A 15,751-nucleotide genomic window follows, 5' to 3' on the forward strand; every position below is an offset into this window, starting at 1 on the left:
CGTAAATCGAGCCATGTAAACATAGTATAACTGCTAGACGACTGTATCTCACTGCGCATTTAGATTTGATAGGCCGAGTATATTTGGTAATTTTTAGTGTTTTCGATTGTAGTATTTTTGTACCAACCTGAGTTAGATTAATGATGATGCTCTACTATTGGTAGAGCATGTAACAACAACCAATAGCAGAGCAATTCATTTTAGGTCAGTGCAAACCAGCAATAGTAAAAAAACTCTAGTAGTAATTTCTCGTTAACTAATTAAAAAATTGCAAAATGATACAAGACTTTCAACTCACAAGTCCGCTCCATCTGCACATAAGTATTGTACCAATAATTAGGAAACACCCTGGATATGTGTATGTGTACATATATATATATATACATAAAACCATAGAAAATTAACTAATCACAGTCGAATGTGAGGAAAATAATCGACAATGGTTGGTCAATTTCTTACAATTTACAGTTTACTAAACCCATTGTAGATCGAGATTAATGATATATGTGTACAAAAGCCAAAAATTACTTGAGTGTTATGTTTCAAAATTCACTCTAAAAAGTTCAACAAGAGGCTTCCTATTTTTTTTAAAAATATAAAAAAAAATTTAATATCTTCGCTTAAATGTTGAATGAAAGATTTCATTTCGTTCTTATTTTTTATATATGTATAGCGTTTGATTTAAATGAAAACACTCAGTTATTTTTATAAATAATAAAAATATAAAAAATTTTTCAAATAATTTACGTTATTTAAGATCTATAACGACTTAAATAAAAGTTTATTTTTTTAATAAACACTTTTTTATTGAAAATATTTTATCTTTTCGCTCATACCCAGAAGTAATACAAATAAAGATATTTCACGAATCATTATCGAAAATTAGATTTGATTGTTATGATTGAACTCATAATAAAATATCTTACAAAACTGTAATAAAATAAATATAAAATATAAAAATATAAAACTAGTTCGCTCTATTAATATCCAGAAGAATATAATTTAAATTTAAATATAAATAATAGGCCAAAATATAAGTAATTTTATTGCATTGACCAGTAATTTCACTTATTACATTTTTATGAATCAATATCATATTGATTCGTTTGCGTTAAGGAGAATTTTTTGACAATCATTTACGATTAGAAGAGGCATGTAACAAAATCATAGATAGAGGGAAGAATTAAAAATTTTATATTGTTTTTTTATTTTCGAAATCATAGATAAAAGGGAGAACTAGAAATTTTTTATTATTCACCATCATAGAATTGATTTCCATGATTATTATATTACGTTATAGACCATAATTGATCAACCTCTGATTTTATATCTAATATTTGACTGCGTCAACATTTACAGCTATTTTTTTATCATTTGATTGTTCAATTAATAGTTAGATTTATTGTATGTATAAGTATATACATATAATTCTTTGATAATAGAAGCTGAAACTGTGAATAAAGTCAAAACTTGTTCCATTTATGATATGTAATTATTATAATTTTTTACTGTATTATAGTGTAAACTATATTGTACACATCACATACGTTCTGGCCTATTATTAAATTATAATATATTTTTCTAGGAAAATAGATATACTATTCTATCAAAAGATAAAACTATTATTTTTAAAAATATTGTAAAAATAGTAAATAAAAAATTAGAATATTAGTTTAAACGATATAGAGCTTTTCAAGCAAAATAACTTTTATTAAAAAAAATTTTTTATAACTATTATTTAAAATAAATATACACTTAAATCAAACGCACTGTATATTAATTCAGACACTCATTCTTTTTTTCGCGTTAATTGATACGGAATATGATGAGGTAGGATATTTCTCGGAAAATAAATCTGACGCGAAAACTCATTATTAGTAAATTTCAGAAAAGTTTTCAAAATGAAGACAAGTAAGGGATCATGAAATTGAAATAACGATTTAATACAACATACTGACATCTCCGACTGTTAAAATAAAAATTGCACGTTTTTTCGAGTTTTTTCGATTAAGACACGAGATATTTATAGTAGTTACTTTTTAAACGTTAACTAGTGAAAATAAATCTACATTCATAAGACAGGAAAAACAAAAGTGCGTACACATTTTGAGAATGCTGTACGGCTATGCTGCGATATATTCAAACACATATAGAGAACAGACAAAATATTGTAATATGATCAAAGTGTGAAATCGCTCGTATTATGTAAACAACAATATAAATAGTGGTCAATAATCGAGCCAAATAAAGTTCTTTTTTAAATTAAATTATTATTTTATAATTATACTAATATAATAATATAAGATCCATAAATCAAAACAACGCATATACGTTTCGAGATCACCAGTCCTTCTTTAGCTGATCATAAAGTGAATAATAATAAATTCGCATTTTTAATAATAAAAACCTATTCCATTAACAAAGATAAATATTTTTATTAATAGCAAATGATGAGCCAACCTTTTATTAATAAAATGAGTAGAGTATATTTCCTAGGTGTTTCACATTATTTTGTCCATCTCCTGCATACTACTGTGATTAAAAAGTACCGGGATCAATAAAATGCAAACTATGAATTTATTCATCCAATTTTGTCCCCTTCAAAATAATTCTCTCTCATTGCAATACATTTATGCTAACGTTTTTTCCAATGCTCGAAGCACCTTTTTTGGTCGATTTTGGGTATAGCCTTCAATGCGTGGCGAATTCTTTTTTATCGTGTCTATCGATTCAAAACGGTGTCCACGAAACGGTAATTTCAACCAAGAGAATAGGAAAAAAAAACACGGTACCGTATCGGACGAATATTCGAAATTATATTCGTTGAATTTTTGGCTATAAAATCACGAACCAGACAAGAAAAATTCTTGGAGACAGCTCCTTTTGCCTATAACTTGATTGCCTATACGTGTATTATTGTCTACAGCTCAATTGCCTACATGCACTTTTGCGCACAAATATAAAATGAAGAAATAAAAGTAAATACGTTTGCACACACATTACACTGAAAAAAATTCATGTAATTTTTACATGGAAATTATATGTTTATGACCAGAAAATTACTTAAATATGATAGGAAATTTACAATTTCTAGTAAATTTCCAATCATATTTAAGTAATTTTCCGATCATAAACATGTAATTTCCATGTAAAATTACAATTTTTTCAGTGTATTATTGCTTATAGATCGATTGCCTATACTTAAATTATATAAGAAAATAGTTTATGTTTTTAAAGCTGAGAATTTGTGTTTTTAAAACAAAGAATTTGTATGTTAAAACAGAATTTGTATTTTAAAACAGAGAATTTATACTTTTAAAGCAGAAAATAGTGCTTGTAGGCAATCGAACTATAGGCAATAATACATATAGGCAAATGTGACTTTATTTCTGAAATTTTTATTTGTGCGCAAAAATGAATATAAACAATCGAGCTGTAGGCAATAATACATACAGGCAATCAATCTATAGGCAAATGAGGTCCTCCCGAAAAAATCCAGCGTTTTTTGGAACAATGCGAGATGCGATGCCCAAATTGTCTTTCAAAATCAAGTGGCATGAATCAAATGATATTCCAACACATTTAATTATATTTCAAATTGTCAATCGTCGATCACTAAATCCTTGATCTCTTTGACATGTTGCTCACGTTGAAGTGAAAGTTTTCCTCCTTCAACGCGTTTTCTACCTTTTTTGAACATTTTATACCACATTCGAAAATTCTTGTTCTTAACATGCACTCATTACCGAAACATTTCCACAACACGAAATTTTGTTCCAAAAACAAAATTTTTCCAAAAGCAAATTCTTTACAAAATTCTATATTAAAAATCGCCGGAAGTACTTTTTCTCAATTACAAAACAAGCATTTATTGTAGACTAACAAAGGTAATGACATAAAATTTTAAGCAAAAGTTTAAAACAGTTCTATATACAGTAATATTATCCTTTTAACTCTGTTAATTTACCGACTTTGTCGCTACCCCACCCACGTGCTGTTAAGAAGCAATACCAATAGCGACTGAGAAACATTGTATAACAAAAAAAAGTGTTCCTGCGCCACTAAAAGCTCAAAAGATATTTCTTTGTATAAAATATTAAGATGTTACATATACATATATCAGAAGTAATAATTTACTAAAAATAGAATCAAAGTGTGACTTCACCAGCAATAACGTGTATAATGTGTTCTTCATCTTAAATTCAGTTAATATCCCACAACACTTTAGCTCTATAAAAATTGCTTTCATGTTAGTAAGCATTTATGATGCGTTAGCATTCCCAAAAAGATTTCAAGTAACGAACATTGCGCTGAGAACTCTGGAAGGTGCGTTAAGTTGTGACAAGATTTGCCAATGGATATTTCTCTTGAAAAATTCCAATATCCTTGATTTGCCATGATGAAACGGCATCAAGAATATTAATAGTAATCAGAGCTTTATAATCATTTTCATTAAACACTAATTCAATATTTACTTCTTTTTTTTTACCCTCACATTCTTTCAATAATATCAATATAAGAATATCTTTTTGCAATATGTCTACTGTGTAAAATTAGTAATACACATTGTAAGAAACAGAATTAAAAAAATTGCTAAAATCATGTTTGAAGAATCAGGAATATAAAAGACAACCATCTTTGAAACTTATGCATGCTTCCCAAGAGTCAGATATATGCGGATAGATTTGTGTAGTTGGCCTAATAGCAGATTTTTTTGCTGTATAGAGTCGGGATGTCAGATAAATATTTGAAAAATAATAGATACGAATAGATAAATAAGAATAAATGCATCCAAAAAAATAGACAGATTTAACGAAGAACAGAGTCGGAAAAAGTATAAAAGCATATCCATAAAGTAGACCGATTAGGCTCCGGGTGGAGAGTTATTTTTGTATTCCTCTTGCTGACATCTCCTATGGAAAACGTTAAATTCTGGAAACGTTTTATCCACGTTTTTATTCTTCATCCGTTTTCTAGTACCGGTTATATCTATTTCGAATAAAGGCAAGTAAAAACACTATCTAGTATGTTGCAAATATCAATTAATTTCATGTAATAAAACGTACTGATAGGCTAACAATACGCGCTATATTTTTGGCGAATAAATTGTAAATTTAGTAATAGTTTCTTATTTTACCATTCGCTTTGACATCAATAATCTTGAATATTTGAAATTAATCTGAATATTCTGTTGCCAAGAATTGTAGTACTCAATTCTCGCATAGTACCTTTTCTTTAGAACGATCGCTTCAAGTAATACAAATTGAATACAAGCTAAACCTAACTCTGAACCTAAAAATGGTTTTCAGAACCAAGAGAAATCATAACTTACCGTAATAGTCGAATGCATGAGCTGAGAAGGGGAGGGAAAAAAATTGTACTTAGTTACGTTATCATAAGAATGCATTACACTAATATAACACCTCTCTACACTCAGACTTATTAATTCAAAATAAAAAAAAGTCTACAACTAACTTTAAAATTGTACGAAAGAATGAAATATTTCGTAATATGTCTGGCGATTTAAGAAATATTCGATTGTATACCCTATAGAGATGATAACATAAATTTGTTAGTATAAATATATAATTTATTTGTAAAATTTTCCAAAGAAATAGGTAATAAAATCATAGCGTTTCATAGTGATTTTCAAATATCTCATATTTTAAAATAAAAATTATTACGCTGAATGTAGTTAGGTGAATATAATTTTGTAAATTTTTATATGTGGTGCTTCGATTCCTACGTATAAGAGGAAACGTACATATTCAGAATATTTATCATTTTAGGGTAACGTTTTATCTTCCATGTTCAACACTTTCGTTTACCAGCGACTACAGTGTTCGTTAAATATTGATCCAATATTGCGAGAAACTTTAGTTTCTTTTAAAAATTATTCTTAACAGTAGATGCTCTCTAACAAATGCACTGCAATATCTCACTTACATCCCTTGTCACACTTATGCCCATCCTCTAAGTCTCTCTCAAAATAAGTTGCTATTTCATTGTTCTTGTTAATATATGGGAACAATAAAGCAAAATTTTAAAAGCGGACATTTCTTTATCAATATTAAAATACAAATATCTAGACAATTAACACTTTACCAAGAGCGTTAAAAAGTGTCATAAAAGAAGCTATTTTCATATCTTACATATGCAGGGTGTCACAAAAAAATCGGAACATTGAATTATCTTGAAAAGATAATGTTTCGCAAAATTTTTCATACAGAAGTTGTAGGATGCCAAATTATCCATCATGATATTAGTTTCTTTTGAACGATTTTGAGAATGTTACATCAAGGTCAAATGTGACATTCGCAAGATCATTCAAGGTCAAACTAATATCACCACACGATGGGTGACTTGATACTCTACAATTTTTGTATGAAAATTTTTTCCGAAAACGTCATATTTTCGAAATAATCCAATATCCTGACCTTTTTGTGACACTCTGTATATATTCATTAAGTACCACATGGCTTTTTATATCTAAAAATATACTTGAAGAAACATTCCGTCAAAGTAATAAGAAAAGCCTGTAAGAACCAATACAAGGTAAACTTGTGTTACAAATCTTTATTACATAAAAATGAAGTATAAACGTTTCAATTGTCGATTAAAATCCTTTTCAGTATACAGGATGATTCTGTGAAACATTTTAAGATGAAAAGTCTTATACAAAAACGTCGAGCTATTTCCCTACAAATGATATATATTTTTTCCTAGTTGTAGCTGTAGTTACAACAATATTTTTATTTTAAAGCATTGTTAACGTATAGAATCATTAACGCTTTAAAATATGAAACTGAATTTCGGCGGTTAGGCATTTTTACAATAAGCGCATCAATTATGTCAGTATTTAAAAGCGAGTCAATGTACAAGGATACCGTCATAACCATGCGCACTATGTGCCATGCATAAGCGCGTGAATTTCAAACGTTATAATAATTGACAAACTTTGATAGTTTATAATCTGAAAAATATTATAGCTTTGACATATGTGTATAAGATTTTTTCGTTAGAATGTTCCGTAGAATGTATTAGTGAAAGGACGTACACTCTTTCTGGGATACCCTATATATTTATATAATTCTAAAATAATCAATGTGTAAGATAATGACATACAAATAGAAAATAAAATTAAAAAATAATGTTTTTTTGATAAAACATACTTGGTTATAAGATTCGTCAAATTAAAAGTGGCAATAATCATGCTTCATATCTATAATATTATAATAAGATGCACCTGGCTATGAGATCTCATAAATTATTCGGGTGAAAGCGTTTCACACATAATTCATCTGATAAGAATCAAATGTAACGATTTACGTTTTTGGCTCACAATAAAATATAAAATTATAAAAATCATAAACTTACACGAAATTTTTAAGTTAAAACAGATTTTTGATAACTACACAATCTCAAAATCTTATAAGAGAATAATTAACGACAACAACATATATAAACAATACATAATTATTATAAAGACTACATCAACACGATTCAATAATAACGGTAGTTATAACTATTAACGTAAAACGTAATTACTAATGTTATACATCTGATAGCGAAGAGATGTAGATTTACAAAATCGATTTTAAAAGATCGTGTAAACGCAAAGAATGATTGTTACGCTTTTATTGCCAATCTTGAATGCTACGAGCTTATAAAATAACCGAAGAATTATACATGTTCATAATTGCTTTCATTACATCAGTAGGATAAATTAAAACAACTTCGCATAAAAAAGTACACACTTCAAGAGTTATAATTACGGATGTTACTATACCCGATTAATAGTTGCCACATAAACGTAGTCAAAGAAAGAGAATCAAGTGTTTATTATTATGGACATGAAGCATAATTATTGCCATTTTTAATTTGACATGTCTTATTCAAAGAACGTTTCTACTTTCTATTTATATATCATTATGTTAGTGCATTGTTAATTTTGAATTATATAAATATATTAAAGAGGACTCTCTTTAATCGAAAGTTGAAACGTTTATATTTCATTGTTATGTAATAAATATTTGTAGAATATATTTTGTGTTAAATCTTATAGGCTTTTCTACTTTGATTTAATTCACCTAAATTAATTCAAATTTTAAATATTCTATGTGAGCACAAATACCAATTCTCTACCAGCACGCATGAGTCATGGCATAACAATCTTGTAAAAATCTCAGTATGTAATCGTAATTTATATATTTTCCCAACAGGACGCCTAGAGTTAATGTGCTGTGTAATTTTAACTCTCTTTCAATTAATTATTTCATTAAACTATTGAAGCGTGAGTAAGCTTTTTTTCATATGCAAGCAAACGGTCATCTGTGTATGTGGAAGTAGAACTGTAAAAGTCTTAAGGAGCTAACAGTGAAATATAGTTGCAATGCAAAAATTTTCTTATTATATAGTATTTACAATAAATGTAAATTTCCATATACAAAACTCTTGCAGCACAATTCAAATGTAAAATCGGTTATCACACCGACTTGTGTGTAATCTTCATGACTCCTCGTTGCCTTCACATAATTTGAAATATTTGAAGAACGAAAAATCAAAAATCTGCGGAGCAATGTTTAAAAAGCGCAAAGCACCTCAATGGTTAGACTCTACATATCCCTTCGCTTGGAACACGTCGTATCTCTACCTTCCGATGTGTATCTCTACCTCTATAATATAACCAGTGTTGTAACAAGTACCTTTTCAGAAGTATCTAGATATAGATATGGGTACTGTGTGGAAAAAGTACCTAGTTATAGGTACAGATACGTTTTTTAAAAATTACCTAGGTATAGATACAGGTACAATATAGCAGTACCTGAAACATTTCGCTATTTTTTAGGTACTTCTCATTTTAAAAAAGAACAAACTATGTAAACGTTTTATTACTTCATACCGTATTACTATTTATATAGTATATAAAAATATTTAAACAGTTATCATGTCACGCTTTTTTTAAATCAGTAGTGCTTCAAACATTGTATTGGAAAGTCGATTTTTTCTGAGGATTAAAATTAAGTTTAATACAATGACATATTATATAGATCAACGACATATACAGAATGTTCCATTTTAATTACCCCAGGCAAATATCTTCAAAAATACACAAAAATGTTTCAAATGGAAATGGAACGTACGGTTTCAAGGGAGACGTTACTTTTTTTCTAAGTGGAAGTAAAAAAGATAAGTCACTTCCACGTTTTTAAATAAAACTGTATGATTTTTTTATACAATATGATTCTTCTAATTATTCTGCATATAAAAGTATTAAGATAGAGATATCAAAAAACTAATATAGTTTATAAGATATTTTATACTTTATTCTGGCAAATATTGACATGAAGTATTAAATGTCTCGTAAACTATTAATTTTTTGCTATCTCTGTCTTAATACTTTTATATGAAGAATAATTAGAGGAACTATATTGTATAAAAAACCATACAATTCCATTTAAAAAAGTGGATGTGACCTTCATATCTTTTGAACGCCTCCATCTCGAAAAAGAGCAGCTTGCTCTTCAAAATTGTTCCACTTCCATCTGAAACATTTGTTTGAATCTTACGTATTTTTCAAGATATTTTTTATTAAGGAACAATTAAAATAAGATACTCTGTATACATAGACCAAATATTCTGTTCGTAGCTTGAAGATGACAATTTAAGGGTCTACAATTCCGTTGCGTCTCTTCAGAGAAAATAGAGCATGAAATCTCGACAGTCACTGACAGCCATTTAAAGTATCAATTTCCGGCTTCATTTCTTATCACTGAAAAACATAGGAATGTTTGATCTATGTATATATCTCTCATTGGTATAAATAAATACTTTGTTGTATTTACGTATCTAAACCTAATCTTATAAAAAAGTATTCAGGTATAAGTATCTCTGTCTATAAGGACCTAGGTAATGCACTTAGATACTGCTAAAGTACTTAAGTACTTATATCTAGGTATGTTACAACACTGAATGTAACGTCTTACGACAATTATAGAAAGGTAGTAAAAAAGTAGACAGAACATACATAGGTAGTTTGGTGCAGACCCACCTTTCCTGGGACGCCACCAGTCAGTCTCAAAGTAGCCTGCGGAGCAAGAGTGAGTTGGTGTTGTTGTTGAACAGGAGGAGTAGATGGTGTATGCAGAGGATGATGTGGACAGTCCTTGTGTCCAACACCGGATGAATCGATCAGATTGTATCGCAAGGCAAGGGAACACGCGTATGTTTAATTTTTTTCACACCGCAAGATCAGTTAGGTAACAGATATAAAAAATTTATCATATATATGTGTATATACGCGTATGTGTATTATTTTTAGTAATAATATTTCTTTGTGTCCATTCACAAAATAAAAAATTGAACAATCAGATATATAATCTTAAGAAGAAACATTATTTACGGTCAAAATTCTGATTTTGCCATACTTAACGTTACACTATCTTTCATTACAGTAAAGTAGGTGGTATTGGAACTAAATATATTAAAATTTGTTAATCGCTAACATAAATGGTTTGTGATCAGCTTTGTATTGTTAGCAGATTGCAAGATTTTTCTTTTGATTAATCATCAGTAATACATATAATGTTGGTGAGATTAATCGTCAGTAACACATATAATGTTTGTGTTTAAAAACTAACTGAATTTGCGGTTGTACGTTATGGAAATGAAAATGTATGTAGGAAAACGTGTTGCCACCACCAAAAAAACTTAACTTAAACGAAACCCAGATTGTTAGACGCTTACTACCTGTTATGTACTAATATATTTGTTACACACATAATCTAAGGCTCACAATAAAAACTGTTATTCATGTTCACAATTATAATAATAATTGTAACGTAATAATAATATACTGTCCATTTTTCAACATTTAAATGTTATTAATGTATATATTTTTAAATATGTGCCGATTAATAATATTTGTGTCACTACATAAACATAATATATCATTCCTTTAATGTTAAGTATCATTTGAGTAACAAAATATAAAAAAATCGTGTAAAAGTGTTGAAAACTGTTAATCCTTTACAAACAATAGGAAAGAAAATGATAATTGCGATGTAATGAATATTAAATTCATATTTAGGAATATGTAAGTTTCCTCGCCACTTTAAAATTAATTATAATAAACAATTTAGAAGGTTAACTCAATTTTAATATTAGTTGTTCTAAAATTAAAAACAAAAAATGCACTTGTGTGATTAATAACGTCTTAATTTACTTAGTTAATACACGAAATAGCAAAAAATATTGTTAAGATTTCGTATGTAGTCACAGACAAACTGTATAACACAATGTTTTAATAAAAAATATATAAAGACGTATATTGTGTTTTTTTTTTATTTAAAAACCACCCACTTTACTAATTATTTATTCATGCGAAAACTATGGAATATGTGTAGCTTAATGATATTTTAGTGACCTTAAGACACGCACTGTGTGAATGCGCTATAAACATGTGAACTTACGTTAAAGTGAAAATTAATAATTAATAAATATTAATAATTATTTGGTGTAAAATAACAGGAAAAAGTTAACGATTATACTTATACAAGATATAATATTTAACATGTCTTATCTTGTAACGAATCAGTTAAATTTCAAAAATCTTCAGAAACTAATTAGGTATATTTCAATTCCATCGTTTATATTTAATGTACGTAAAACCTTTGTAAATTAAATATCACACGTTTTTCCTAATATTTAAACATTTCACAAGTAACACATATGTGCAATATATATATAAATAAATAAATAACTATAAGAGAAATATTGACTCACCGTCGTGGGATGTATGCGTAGTCTGAATGGTTTGCGTTTGCTTGCTGTAGACAACCGGTTCTTTTGGTGGAATGTTTGTGTGCGCCACGGAGACAATCGTAAGCTCTCGATTCTTTCTTCGTCCTACACTGTTTTATACCACAATGTCAAATTATAAATATCGGCCCTAAAAGAAATGCAAAGATGTAAATAAATACCTCTGAGCAGAATTTATACTAGACGGTTGTAAGCTGGCATCCGGTGTAGCATTAGCACTCTGTTCAGGCGTCAGCGAGCTCATACTAGACAAACTAGAGAGCACATCTGTAAATAAACAGAAACCGTTAGGGAAAAGTGCCAATCCTAGTAATTGAACACATTACTTATATACCTGACACTGGCGCTACACCCAAAGAAGACAGCATTGCATCTATCTCTTTGCGCTGATCCTTGTCCGTGCCAGCGGCACGAACAGTAGCTTCTTCTACCTACAATCCATAAGTGAATCGTTTTGCCATTAATAGAGACCTTCTAATCAGAGTTTGGTCATAAAAATAATCCGATATTTTTCTTCAAAATTGTACGAGTGAGAAAAGATGTTTTATCTCACTCTACAGTAGGTGAAAGAAAAAAAGATGTTTTATTCTGTTCTGCAGTGATGCGAGATAAAGATATGCTCAATGATATATCCTATTAGGTATCGGGAAAAGTGCGGATTTTTAAATAAAAATTTAATTTTTACGGAAACCAAGTGGATAAAGTCTCTTTCTAATCGATCATTGTTATTGAAATACTTGCGCGACGTCGGCATACCTTTTTCATAGGTTTTAAACGCATACATTCACGCAGTTCATTTTTAATAACAAATGGACATCCCAAATGCGGTTCATCCTCTAACGATTCATTGCCTTCCTTAAACCGCTTAAGAGCTACCACACACACTTTCCGCTTACTTATGTACAGTAACCGTAAGACGTATCGTACAAATTAGTCAATTAGAGCTGAAAATTTTTGATAATTCTTGACCGTGATTGACTATACTGAAAGAAAAGATTAGCTGTTGCAGCAATTTAGATAGTAAAATATGGCATAGCATTTTTAATTGGCCGCAATAGCCAATTAAAAATGCTATATGCCATATTCAGTCAAACTTTTCTTTCAGTGTAATTCTTACAGTATGTTCTACGGTTATTGTTACGGAAAGTGTATGCAGCAGCCCTAAAGACCCGCACACATGTCCGACAGACTTTTCCGTGACATATATGTATACAGTATATGTATACTGTGCTATATTATACAGTATTCATAACTAATATTAAAAAATAAATTCATTTTGACTATTTTTCCATATAAAATGTGATGATCTTCCAAAGATCATGGAGCAAAAACTAAGGCATTTCAATGTTTATGCCAGTGAAGACTTTTAATTAGCTTAACATAAGCTATAAAAATATAAAAATTTGAAGTAATTTGATTGAGACCCATTTTCCATAAGATTTGCGGGTTTTTTTCCATGTTAGTTTCATGCGTTGCATTTGCAAATTACTGGCTAATTCGACTTCAGTTCATTGCTAACAAAAAAATGCACGAATTTTTTCCAATACCTAATATCACGGTTTGACTAAAGCGAGTTTAAAAAAAAAAATTGGATCAAACAGATCAGTTCTTACATGGCCAGACTCTAATTAGAGTGTCTCTAGCCATTACATTTCTGTCACTTTTAACCGCGTACATCTTTAGCTCAGGGTATCGATCATGTAACTTTTTCCCTAGATCGGAAACATGAAAAGTGAACATTTTTTATATGTATGTGTATATATATATATATACATATATACATACATACATACATACATACATAAAAATTTTTATTTTCACGTTTTCGTTCTAGAGAAAATGTTACATAATCGTACATATAAATTAAGTATCTATAAAAAAAAATCTATAAACTTTCTTATCCCTTACATCCTTCTGTTCTTTCTCCCTCCTGCGTCTCTCCTTCTCTTCTCTAATAGCTTGCAGCTTTGCCTTCTTCCTTTCTAACTCCGCCTTCCGATCAGACATCATCTTGACGGCTAATAAGAGATATCACTAAAAAATTACATTTAAAAACTTTTGAATGATATACGTTTAAACTAAGCCTATATTCTGTAACTTTTGGCCCGGTTTTTCATTATCTGGAGATTCTCTCAAATTAGCATAAGAAATTTTGAGCCGTTCGCGACATTTGTGAGCACAAGCAGAGGTTTGGCAAGGGCTTTGACAGCTTTGGAGCCTTATGATTGAAAGTGAAGAACAACAGATGTCGAAAATGCTCGTTTTTGTCGACTTGGCATTCCATTTCTTAAGCATAAAAATTTATTAGAATTAAAATATAAACTCTATTACCTTTTTGTTCATAATGACTTACCATATACACATAACTTATGTCATAAAATTCACTAAAATTTAATGTGACAGCACATAAATCTGTGTAAATCATTGTATTAAATTACCGATTATGATACTTACAAGTCCCATTCATGCTGACAACGTTCATGAGCATCATTTAATATAATTTAATATTTTATAATTCGTCTTCGTTTAATATCTGACAAAGATAAAATAATTTTTTAAATGTGTGAGCATGAATCAGACCGCGGCCTAAGTTAACAGTTTACAACCAGCTGATCCTTAAGGGGCGTTGCACAATGAAAGGAACAGGGAACAGAGAACAGAGAATAAGAATTTCAACCTATCAGATACTGTGTATTCCACAATACATGATTTCTGATAGGTTGAAATTCTTATTCTCGGTTCTCTGTTCCTTTTATTGTGCGGAGTCCCTAAGTCTGGATCTACAATAGGTGTTTTAAGCCTTAAGCTGTAAGAAATTGACCAACTACAGTTGAATACGAGGAGAATAATTGATTGTGATTCGTCCAACCCTTATGACTTAAGGCTGAAAAATCTATTGTAGATCCGGGCTAAACTACATATATGTACTATGTCTATATTTCTACCAATGTAAATTAACCTTAATCTCAGTTTAATCTACTCTTTATCCTTTTCTAATTCTTAAAACTAGACAGAGATAAAAGTAAGTTAAACCAAAATTGGAGCTTACAGTAGCAAAATTGGACTTAACCACTGCAGATAATAAAAACCGAGCTTCAGAAGAATATACCGATGTGTAAAATTAGTTGAGGGAGTTACTGCAAAGACCAATGTAGTTATTGATTTCTTAGCGATGACGTCAACTCAGGTCAAATTGTCTACCGTTCGATCAATTACAAGTAAAATTAATGCCTTTCGATTGTGATCGCTCAAATCATCCGAAATAACGTGTCGTTTAAGCGAAATTAATTTGCATTGAATGCAGCGAAACTTTGAACAATGCACTGACTCGCATTTTAATCTGGGCGATGTCGACGGCATAGTAAATCATTAACACGAATCAAACGCGATGAAAATGCTGTAACTTACCTTCGCTACCTTCGCTATAAACAAGTGGAGCGAGTATAACGAGCAATCTAATATACAAACTTTTCAATTTTTACATTATTTCACAAGAAACCGATATACATATAAACCCAAGATTCTTCGCAAGCATCCAACACACACTACAGACTTCTACAGACTTCTACAACTGACTTCTATCAAAGAGAAACCTGAGAGAGGATATGATGGCCCAAAATTTGTAACCGCAAAATGCTGCCGCACACTACTGCCCCCTGACAAAGTGAATGTAAACTACATAGCAAGGTCCACTTTTCTGATAGTGTTTTCGGCCCGGCCAGGTTTGCAGTATTTGCACCAACCTGGGTTGGATTAATGGCGTTTTGTGCTCTCCTATTGATAGAGCAGGTGACGTCAACCAATAGGAAAGATTAATCTAACCCAGGTTGGTGCAAACCTGATCGGGTCGAAAACGCTATGAAGAGTATTGTCACTGACCTCCCACGGTCCTCTCTCTCATTATTGTCGACCACATTTGATACACTACTTA

General features: G+C 30.0%; 1 protein-coding gene across 18 annotated transcripts in view; it reads right to left on the reverse strand.

The window, feature by feature from the left end:
- sw (cytoplasmic dynein 1 intermediate chain short wing) overlaps positions 1 to 15,375 on the reverse strand; it is a 22,790-nt gene extending 7,415 nt beyond the window's left edge. For 3 of the 18 annotated variants that reach the window (XM_018509767.1, XM_018509764.1, XM_018509762.1), the window contains exons 1-7: positions 15,238 to 15,375; positions 13,729 to 13,854; positions 12,155 to 12,251; positions 11,982 to 12,087; positions 11,785 to 11,912; positions 10,052 to 10,087; positions 5,333 to 5,353 (exon numbers count right to left, since the gene is read on the reverse strand). In XM_018509767.1, the coding sequence (XP_018365269.1) occupies positions 5,333 to 5,353; positions 10,052 to 10,087; positions 11,785 to 11,912; positions 11,982 to 12,087; positions 12,155 to 12,251; positions 13,729 to 13,830 (490 nt within the window). In that variant the 5' untranslated portion in view covers positions 13,831 to 13,854; positions 15,238 to 15,375. Of the gene's footprint in view, positions 1 to 5,332; positions 5,354 to 10,027; positions 10,166 to 11,784; positions 11,913 to 11,981; positions 12,088 to 12,154; positions 12,252 to 13,728; positions 13,855 to 15,237 lie in introns of all 18 variants that reach the window. The other 15 variants (XM_018509772.1, XM_018509769.1, XM_018509765.1 and 12 more) reach the window with 8 other exon arrangements.
- Between the last annotated feature and the right edge of the window lie 376 nt (positions 15,376 to 15,751).

This window comes from Trachymyrmex cornetzi, unplaced genomic scaffold (assembly GCF_001594075.2).
Source record: "Trachymyrmex cornetzi isolate Tcor2-1 unplaced genomic scaffold, Tcor1.1 scaffold315, whole genome shotgun sequence".
Taxonomy (NCBI): Eukaryota; Metazoa; Arthropoda; class Insecta; order Hymenoptera; family Formicidae; genus Trachymyrmex; species Trachymyrmex cornetzi.